Source organism: Cryptotermes secundus, unplaced genomic scaffold (genome assembly GCF_002891405.2).
Source record: "Cryptotermes secundus unplaced genomic scaffold, Csec_1.0 scaffold724, whole genome shotgun sequence".
Classification (NCBI taxonomy): domain Eukaryota; kingdom Metazoa; phylum Arthropoda; class Insecta; order Blattodea; family Kalotermitidae; genus Cryptotermes; species Cryptotermes secundus.
In genome coordinates, this window is record NW_019727403.1 from 304535 (window position 1) to 315771 (window position 11237).

At 40.1% G+C, this 11237-nt stretch overlaps 1 protein-coding gene across 2 annotated transcripts in view; it reads left to right on the plus strand.

Moving 5' to 3' along the window:
- Nucleotides 1-11237, plus strand: part of LOC111864733 (nuclear pore complex protein Nup107) — a 68060-nt gene that overhangs the window by 38915 nt on the left and 17908 nt on the right. For both annotated transcript variants that reach the window (XM_023852218.2, XM_023852220.2), the window contains exon 10: nucleotides 6042-6238. In XM_023852218.2, the coding sequence (XP_023707986.1) occupies nucleotides 6042-6238 (197 nt within the window). The remainder of the gene's footprint in view (nucleotides 1-6041; nucleotides 6239-11237) is intronic.

Sequence of the window (11237 nt, forward strand, 5' to 3'; positions counted from 1 at the left end):
TACGGTAATAGGCGAGTTCCCGCCCCGCCACTCCCCTCCGCGGTGATGTCACCGAGGGATATCGCGGTCGCTAGGCAACGCGAGTCAACAGCGGCGACGTTACGGTAGTAACAGCGGTTAGCTCCGCTAGCGTTACATAGCAACACAGCGCCAGGCAACAAGGGTGCCTATTACGTGGCCGTATTGTCCGATCGAGGTTACATAAGGAGCAGCGAAGGCTATTCACAGTCAGTTGTACTGAGTCAGTCAGCGAGTTGAGTTGTACTGTAACAGTCGCCGAGTTGTATTCAGAGCCAGCAACCAGTCAGTTGTATTGTGGCATTTGGAGTGTACTAAGTGTGATACTGCAGATAGCAGTAATCGTAAATCTGTAATTTTGGTGATTGTAAGTGCGAATGTGAAATAAAATTCGCTACATCGAATACATCGAGAATTTATTTGTCGCGATATAAGCCCGATACGCGACAATATATAATACTAAAAGGTCACTGGTGTGATATTGTTATGAATGTTCACGGCCCATCAGAAGATAAAATTGATGACATAAAGGGCAGGTTCTATGAAGAACAGGAACATGTATTTGATAAATTCCCGAAGTACCCTATGAAAATTTTGTTAGGAGATTTCAGTGCCCAGGTATGGAGGGAAGACATTTTCAAACCAACAGTTGGGAATGTTGCATGAAATTAATAATGATAATGGAGTTAGAGTAATAAACTTTGCCACATCAAAAAATCTTACTGTCAAAAGTACAATGTTCCTACATCATTCATTTTTATCTGTCGGAACCATGGAGGCAAACCTTTCTGTAGTACCTTTCAAAGTAGCTTTCTCCTCTGTCCTGTTTGGTGTTTTGACAAAAACTGTGAAGTTCTTTTTTGCCTTTCTTTTTCCACTGGGTTTTAAGATCTGCTACTGGTAATAGTAATTGACTATCTCTGCCTTCTTTGATTGCTTGCTTTGCCTCCAAGTCAGCCCTCATTAACTTCCACTCCGAAGTGCCTTGGGATTCAGTAAAATTGGATTTGTTTCCTCGCGATTCCAGTCTCTCTATTTTATCTTTTAGCATGTGTGTAATGTGCGATGTGTTGCTTCTTATAATGGGGTTACTAATGCTTTTTAACACGCTTGCCAAGTCCAAGAAAATCATGAAGTTTTGCTCAGATTCTATTTTTTCAATGATATCTAGTGTTTTGGCAATTGCTAATGCTTCCACTGTGAATATGGACGCTATCTTAGATATCTTAAATTTCATGCTTCGACCATTTTTATATTTATTGATGCAAATTCTACGAATGGTTTGTCCCCAACTTTTGAGCTACATTTGCTGGTTCTCCTTGGAAAATCTTGTTGAATTCCTTGTTGTGATCTTCTGCTTCCTTTATTTGTCTTCCCTCATCGAAAGATACCCTGGCCTTGTAGAAGAGGTTTCCGTATGTGTAGTTCAAGGCCAGGGAACAGTTCCCTGATTGGATTAAATGACTGGTAGGGGTTACCTCTTTGTAATATTCACTGATGAGTGGTTGTTCATTTTATCCTCTCCCTGGATTGTCAAGTAGAGCTGATAGTTCTTCCAGCAGCTGGATCATTGAATGGTTGGTTGACATTTGCTTCTGCTAACATTACATTGGTCGGGTTGCTACTCCTGTAGCCCAGTGCTCCACGTATTGCCCTATATTGTATCTTCTCAAGCTTCTGTGCTTGTTTCTTCTTAAGTTTATGGAATAAAAATGCTCCATATTCCATCCTTGACCTTACAGGTGCCTTGTAGAGTCTCATTAAAATTACAGGGTCTGCTCCCCACCAAGCATGCTTCACACAGTTCACGGTTTTCATCTGGTTTTCGCATTTCCTAACTATTGTGTTTATTTTGTCCTCCCATTCAAGGTTAGATTTTAAGTGCAGACCTAATAATTTAATTGATTTGACAAGAAACCTTTTCTCCTTGTACCGTGATCTCCCTCTCTCCATCACTTGTCCCTTTTCTATCGAAGATACACAGTTGACATTTTTTTGGTGCTATTTCCAAACTACTTTCCTTTAAATAAGGTTCAGTGCTTTGTATGCTCTTTTCCACTTCCGATACGCCAATTCTGCTACATCTGTTAACTGAATAAACTGCCACATCATCTGTGTATTCGAGGAGTTTGCAGTTCTGGTTGATTTTGGATTTCAGTCCTGTCATATAAAGCGAATATAAGGTTGGACTCAGAACACTACCCTGCGGTAAGCCTTTGTATGTCCAATCTTTGAGATCTACCCATCCATAGTTTGCCTCTAATTCCCTCGCGGAGACCAGGTTAAATACAGGCTAACAGGTTTCCCGAGAAGCCTACTGCTTTGAGTCTATCCATAAAAGTGCTGCAGTCGACGTTGTATGCGCTTTTAACATCTATGAATAAGGCCGATACTGGGTTCTGTTCTTCAAATGCTTTTATTATTTCAGTTGTTAGTATTGCTAGGTTGTCTGTGCAACCTTTGTTTCACCGAAATCCGTATTGTGTTACTGAGAACTTCTGATTCTTTTCTAGCCACCAGGAGATTCGCATGTTTATCATTCGTTCTAGTACCTTGCACTCGCATGATGCCATGGATATAGGTCTTACATTTGTTTTGTCTCTTTTAGGGATAAGAAATACTCTATATTTTTTTCCAGTTGTCTGGGAACACTCTTGCTCTTAAAATATCGTAAATTTCTAGCAGGATTTCTAAACCTTCATTTGGCAAATTGCGAATTATGGCGTAGTCTATTCCATCTGGTCCCGGGCTCGATTGGATTCTGAGGTCTTTAATTGCAAAGTTCAGGTCCTTAATTGTGTACTCTTGAGTCCAGGAATGGATCCTGATTTTCATGATCGAATGCTGGTGCTTGATTGGGTTCATTCACTTCAAAAGTCATTTTGCAGAATTAACTAGTTCTTTATATTCTTGTTCTCTTTCTGTCTTGTTGAATCTATATTTTAATCTTTTCATTCTATCCCAAATGTACGATGGGTTCGTGAATTGATTTATTCCCTCGCAGAAAGTTTTCCAGTGCTCTTGTTTGATTTCTCTGTCTATTTTTTTTTGTGATAATTACTGCCCTTTTGTATTCCAAAAATGTCTCTTCAGTTTTACAATATTTCTGTTTAAGCAATTTGGCTTTTCTAATTCTGATTACCTTATCAAATTCTCTGTTCCACCATATACACTCTGGTTGTTTTTCTCTATTTCCTATTTTTCCTTATCCTACATTTCTGAAGTTGTTTTTACTTTTCTTTTAGGAGTGGTCTCTGCTAATTTTCCTTTAATTATCTGGACTAAATTATCATACCCTTCCTTTACATCCCTCTCTCTGTTCCATCCACCATGCGTTTTGACTTCCATGATTTTTTCTTTAACATTTTCCATGGAGACAGTCCAATCAGTGTGTTTACTGTGCAATCTAGAAACTTTTTGCTGCCTTTCCCTGGCTCTGTTTGCCATTATACTCGATGAGAATTGGATAATGGTCGCTATACCAAGGGTCTGTTCTAACCTTCCGGGTGTATAACAGTGCTGATCTTGGGTTCACAGAAGTTAGGTAGAGGGCTGCCTTGGATCCTGTGACATCGGAGACCTGTGTCGGGGAGCTGTCTTTTAGCAATTATGTTTCTTTCCAATTCAGTGATGCAGTGGTACAGGTTGTTGCTGGTTGTACAATTCTTCAAATTACCCCACGAATGATGATGGCCATTAAAGTCTCCACCAATCAAGAAATTTCCTTTGAATTGTGTGAACATTTTTTTTCCATACTCTCAGCTCGATTTTCATGTTTGGCTGCTTGTAACATGACACGATTAATATTTTATCTTGGCCTGTATATAGTTCAATTGCACATGCTTCAATTTTGCTGTCACCATCAGATAAACCATTCTTACACAAATATTTCAGCTTGTTACGTATAAAAATAGCAACTCCACCACCTGACCTTTTGTTCCTTTTTTTTCTCACCACGTCAGACCCTTTCAGGTATACACTTTCTGCTTCACCAATCCAGGTCTCTGATAGCATTACGACATCTATGTTTTGGCTCCTCTGTTGGAATTCCTTCTTAGGCTCCTACAGTTCCACTGAACTATCTGCTTCACCAGGCCAGGTCTCTGATAGCATTATGACATCTATGTTTTGGCTCCTCTGTTGGAATTCGGGGAATTTTATTGTGATCGTGAAGCTCGACGGCTTTTCATAGGTGTCTGACCATTGCTTTGGCGTCTCCGGAGTTTATCACTAAATTGATTATTTTAACCAACACATTCTTGAATTCGTCCTCCATCTCAGTGGACTCCAACTCATCTAAAGATTTCTCTAACACTGCCTGGTCTTTAGAGTTGTTCCTTTGCTCAGTCCTGTTTGAACTCAGTTCAGATATTTGAGTCCTGCTGTTATCCGTGTTCATCTTCCATTGACTTCTCTCCGGATTCCATCCAATCATTTCGCTCGGGACTTTATGTTTTCACTTTTCTCAATAGTATCCCACTCCTTTTGTCTACTTGGCATTTCGAGAAAGGGGAAGTTCCTCATATTTGGTTCAGCGTACCCTTGGGAGCTTCTAGCACCTAAAGGGAATGCATGGCTCGACCACTTTTCTACAGTTTTTAAAAAATCCAACATTTCTATGGGCCATAATTTGATTGATTTCTTTCTGTTTTTTAATTACAGGGCATCGCTCGCTGATTGCTCTGTGGTCCCTGTTAAAATTTATGCACTTATTTATACAAGACCCTTCATGTTTTGCATCTCCACATGAGAAGCATTGTTTTCCTTCATACAGAATTTACTTATGTGGCCGAATCTGCCACATTTATAACATTGTTATACTGTTGTAACAAACGTAGTAACTTCATGCTGCAGAAATATACATGAGGGGGCATTTCCTTGGTTCTAAACATCAGACTGCCCTTGACTCTTTCCATACCAATCTTTCTTTGTTTGTCTCTTTGACTCTCATCTTAAGTCTGACTGCGTCAATTACATAGAAAGGTATGGGATGTTTGTTCTGATTGTTCAAGTTGAGCTGTCGCATCAAATTTTCTAATTCCATATCCCAAGGTACATCTTTAATGACTCCCTTTTTAAGAACCATATATCTCGATATGTATGCAGTTAGCCCTTCGTTTTGAATTATGGGGCTGTCCAAAACTTTGCTTCTTTTCTTTTTGAGAAGGTCACTTCCCAGATAAATTGAGCATAGTGTCTAATGGATTGGAACCTGATCTTAGATTTAGACATAACATTGAAGATGTCAAATTGACCCCACTTCTTTACCTTTTCTCTTTCCACTGATGGGGTATCAGGCTTCTTGACCTTTATGTGGATGCTGTATGGCCCTTTATCGTACATATTGAAACGTAGGTCACTGAATCTTCCATTTCTATTGCTCTTGAAATCTTCTCCTAGGTCTTCCTTTCCATTGTTTCTACCTTCATTTCCGAGGTTTTGTGCTTCAGACTACCTGTTGAGTTGCTCCTTCTTCCGCCCTTTCCTTGGCTTCATTATGATTCTGCGATTTCTTTAAATTTTGGTGTCTATTAGTACTCTTCTTTACGTCATGGGTTACCAATTTCCTTGGTTTTTACGGCTTCTAACAGTGCTAAATTGGGCCATCAGTTCCTCTTCTGATGACAATTCAGGTCCTGTTTTCCTGCAACCCTCTTCTTTTGTGTAACAATCTTATTCTTTAACTTTGCATGATCCATGTCTTGCATCACCACTTCTTACCCAGCTTCATCATATATTTCTACTTCTTCCATTTCTGGGCCACTCATTCTATATTGGGAGAGTCCACGGTCAGAAGCATGTGGACTTCTGGCCATTGTATTTTTGCCTGAACCCCGCACTTTACGAGTACTTGTCACTCTAGGTAGAAAACCAAATAAAATTCAGCAGAATACAAAAATTAATTATTGTATTCTATCACCACCATATTAAACCGCAAACCACGAGTTTCTTCTCAGAGCACAAACAAATTCACACCTGATCTCTTTACTCCACCATAACGAGAAGTCGAATCATGTTGACAGGAGCTGATGCAAATGCGCGAGCCCCATCTAGTGGCACACTATGTGGCAACACTTCCACAGGAAGATCAGGTGATGCTGTATGCAGAATTCTTGACTGATATCACAGAATCTGGCGAGCGGGAGTTAGCTCTTGCAGCAGCAGAAGATGCAGACCTTGACATTGAAACAATTACTAAGACAGTGGTTGAAAATATCCGGTAATTATTTCTATAATTCCTAAACACGTAGTATAAGTAACTCCAGGGAGGAGAGTCCTTTCTTAAGAAGCTAACAGTAATGTAGCTAGCCTGGAAGTTTGTGGTGCTTTGCAGAATATACAGGCTGATCACTTTGTTCACGAGAACCCAGGTCTGGTTCCTATAATGAGCTTTATGAATCCAACTTATGCTCTTATGACCTGCTTCTTTAAGATCAGATCTGTGTATTGCTAAAAGAAAGCAAAGAAGTCGTTAATTGTGAAACAGTAATATCCCATAGTAGTAATGTACAGGATGTCAAAAGGTTGCTCCAGTGTTTTAGGAGGCTATATTTTCTTAATCATTGTATATGTTAAGAACAATGCTGTAAATGAAAGTTAATCAAAAAAGTTTCTTTTAGTAAATTAGTGTGTCCTTTCCTTTGTGGCACAACAACTGTCTAGCTGTTAGATTTATTTCAGCCCATACTTGTCTTGACATCTCTGGAGTTACAGTTTCAACAGCTGTAGTGATCTGCTGTGTGAGTTCATCTAAGTTGTCCACCCATATGTGGCACTTTTGACATAATCTGGTGCTCACAGGGGCTGTGTGATAGGGTCTCACTTCCTATCAAGTGTCCAGTAAATCTCATTGAGTTCATCGCCAACAGTGTTGCTCATTCTTGCTAAAATCTTCATCTTCTTGAATTCTATACCTGTGAATAATTAAAGAAATGAAGAAAATCATATATATTATAGGGATCAAGCTTTTATAAATGTGTACCCTAATGTAAACTATAAATGCTCTACAAATAAAGAAATAGAGAATATAATAAAATCTCTAAAAGAAATACTGATGTGGATATGATGAGATATCACCCATTATTGTAAAAATAAGCTTGCCATTTATAATTTCACCTATAAAGTATATATGCAATAAAATGTTAAGGGGAGGAGTTTTTCCTGATGGACTAAAATATATGATTATAAAACCCTTCTATAAGAATGGTGTTATATGGGATGTGTCTAATTCTAGACCTGTATCTAACTTTTAACATCTTTCTCAAAAATATTTGAAACTATGTAATATTGTGACATGTCTAACCATTGCTGGGCAACGGGAGGTGGAATGATTTACCATGAAGACACCATTGAAAAATGGTCAGTTGCCAAGTTATGCAACAGTGGAAACGAGGTTACTCAACAGTAAGGAAAGTGGTGTTTCTCCGAGCCAAGCTGAAATGTGCTGGTTGCTCTGCAGCAATAAACAACTCTTGGCAGCGTTGCCCAGCAATGCCTTTGTAAACACGGCGTTACACAGCAGGGAAGCCCGTGCAACAACTGTTGCTAGGCAGTCGGTAAACACGATGTTACGCAGCAGTGGTACCTATCACGTAACTGTTTTCCGTGTTGTCTGTGCCGAGCCTAAATAAGGAGCAGCGAACACTATTCAGGAGTGAGTATTGAGCCAGTTACTAGAGAGAGAGTAACCAGTCAGTTGCAGTCCAGCATTCGCCGAAGTGAATGGGAGCAGGAGAAGTAACTGTGATACTGCAGATGGAAGTAATTGGGAAACTGTGAATTGTGTGGGTGTAAGAGCGAATGTGCAATAAATTTGCTATATCCAATATGGCTTGAAGTTATTTGTCGCATGACATATACCCTACATGTGACAATTTGGTGTCAGAATTGGTTTACAAACTTGAACACGCTTCGCTCTAGGAAGAAGTATTGAATTTATGAGTACATTGAATGTTATCCTGCCAAAAAGAAAAAAGAAAATGGAGTAGCAAGACATTCAACTAATAATTGAAATCCTGAAAGAAATTAGGGCCAATAGGAATGCCTGGCAGAAGAGACGACAGCCTGCCAAGATGCAATGCAGACAAATCCAAGAGAAAAAGAGGATGTAGTGAAGCGACAGAAGATTCCTAACGAAGAAGAAGAGACAATGGCCTGCAAAAAGGTGGAGGCACATCTAGCAGAAGAAAGGCCGACCTCAGTGGACAGGAAACCTGAGACGGCAGAAGAAAAGATCCCCATAGGAGACACCGTAGTGAAACCGGTCAAAGGATGGAAGAAGCGGCATAAGGGCAAAAATCAAGCTGCAGGGTGTTGTGGAGAGCCAGAGGAACTGACCCGAGGAGATTGTGGATCCCGGATGAAGTTGGCTGCCACCTGCAGGAAGATGTCCTGCTGTACAACAGTGGCATGGCGCTAGAGGAACATCTAGGAAATTTCAGCTCAAAGAAATTGTGGACCATGGAAAGAAGTGACAGCCACAGGAATAAAGATTACACTCTGTGCAAGACACAAGCGTATGGGACAAACGAAGAATAAGGTCGCACCAGAAATCACCAAGAAACGGATGTTTGGGAAGAGACTGTGGAAAGGCCCGGAGTGCAACACTGGCATAAGGGACCAAGGCCTGAGACAGCAACCACAAGGCAAAAATGGCGTGGAGGACCTAGGTGGCGGACAGCCACGATATCTGAAGAAACCAGACCTGATTACGTACAAGTGGAGAGCATGGCAAATTTTGACATGAATTTCATGAAAACTACAAGACTGGAGATTGCCAGGCGAATGGTCAGAGCTCCTGTTTTGTTACGAAAAACAAGAAAATGTACCTTGTGGAGGGATAGGCCCCCTCCAAAGCAGAAAAAGAAACAATGGATCGAGGAGGAGCCAGTAACGTAGAAGCACTGACTTCCCCAGAGAGAGTGAATGTGCGATGGATGTATGTTAGGGACGAATGTGATACAACTGGATCTCCTGACAAGTTAACAGGAAACCACTCGAGACGAGCTGGTCTTAACAAGGGAGCGGATATAGCGGTTGAAGAATGGACAACAGGAAGAAAGGAAACACTGAGTCAGAAAAAAAAAAAGATAACATTGCAAGCATAGCCTCAGAAGGAAAGGACTGGTGATGCACTGTTAGGCTATTCGGGACAAACAGCCTTAGGAAGGGAGCAGTGTGACATGTCTAACCGTTGCTGGGCAACGGAAGATGGAACGATTTACCACGAAGACAGACCCTTGATAAACAGTCGGTTGCCAAGTTATGCAACAGTGGAAATGAGGTTACACAACAGTAAGGAAATCAGTGTTTCTCCGAGTTGAGCCAAGCTGAAGTGCGCTGGTTGCTACGCAGCAATAAACAACTCTCGGCAGTGTTGCCCAGCAACAACTTTGTAAACACGGCTTCACACAACAAGGGAGCCCATGCAACGACTGTTGATAGGCAATTGGTAAACAACATTACGCAACAGTGGTACCTATCACGTAACTGTTTTCAGTGTTGTCCATGCCAAGCCTAAATAAGGAGCAGCGAACACTATTCAGGAGTGAGTATTGAGCCAGTTACCAGAGAGAGAGTAACTAGTCAGTTGCAGTCTAGCATTCGCCGGAGTGAATGGGAGCAGGAGAAGTAACTGTGATACTGCAGATGGCAGTAATTGGGAAACTGTGAATTGTGTGGGTGTAAGAGTGAATGTGCAATAAATCTGCTATATCCAATATGGAGTGAAGTTATTTGTCACTAGACATATACTCAGCACGTGACAACATATACAAGAACTTTAGGACATCTTAATAAGTATAATATCCTAAGTACTGATGAATATGGTTTTAGGAGAGGACTAATACTAGGTAATGCAATTTACAAATTGAGTACACAGATTTTAAATTCTGTGAACAACAAACAGCTAGTGGCAGGTGTTTTTGTGATCTGGAGAAAGCCTTTAACTGTGTAAATCATGATATCTTGTTGTCCAGACTTAAATTTTATTGTATTACTGGGAAAGATCATGCACTTTATGAATCTTATTTAGGTAACAGATAGACCGCGCCATAGCTCAAGCGGTGAGTCGCTGGCTTCCCACTGCGGCGGCCCAGGTTCAATCCAGGGTCCAGTCAGGTGGGGTTTGTGGTGGACAAAGTGGCACTGGGGCGAGTTTTCTCCAAGTACTTCAGTTTCCCCTGCCAATCTTCATGCCACCAAATTCTCCATCATCATAATCACCCAGGGCAGGCTACAGTAGGCCAATCAGTGGTCGTCATGCTGAGTGGACCCAGTTGGACTCCACCCCCCACTAAGCAGATTTAAAAAAAAAGTAACAGATATATTAGAACAGTAATACATAAAAGTGATGTGAGTACAATATCCTCAGATTGGCTTAGTATTAGACAGGGAGTGCCGCAAGGGTCTGTATTAGGACTTTTGTTGCCTAAAATATTAAATAAATTTTCTGTGCCTATAATTTTTGCTGATGATACTAGCCTCTTATTTTCACATTCTAATAAAAATGATCTAAACAGGAATATTCTTAACAATTGAAATCTTAAATGGATGGTTTAAAGCTAATAAATTATTTTTAAACTTTAACAAGACACATTGTATTCAATTTAAGACTAAGACAATAATGTCAGATACTTTTGCAATAAATCATAATAATAAGTTTATCAAGAGTACCCTCAGTACTAAATTCTTGGGAGTCATAGTTGGCAGTGCCTTAATATGGAAGAATCACATTGATTTACCTTTAAAAAAATTAAGTTAGGCTTGTTATGTAATTAGAAATATGAAATATTATATGTCTATTTAAGCTCTAAGTGTAATCTATTATTCCTTTTTTCACTCCTTAACTCTTTGACTGGCGCGAAGGGTATTTAAATCCCACCCCTGTCCTGGCAGACCCTTTAAACCTTATGTCGCTAAAATGCATGTAGTTACTTCCTAAACAACTTCAACAAAAATTGGTTTTTAAAAACGAAATTTTCAGGAACTAATTAAAAGACAATATTTTATGCAATAAATGCCTTTCCATACCTCTTTAGTAGTTTTTCTTCGTGTGATAAACATTGAAACATGAAAGTTTGCAGAGAGCCACACCACAGCCTGCACACATGACACTTGTTTCTTTTCTAATCTTGTGCTTAGCACTCACGCGACACTTTCTCAGGGCACCATTCTTCTTGTTACTGGGAGGAACATGGACCATTTTGTGAATTTTCAGG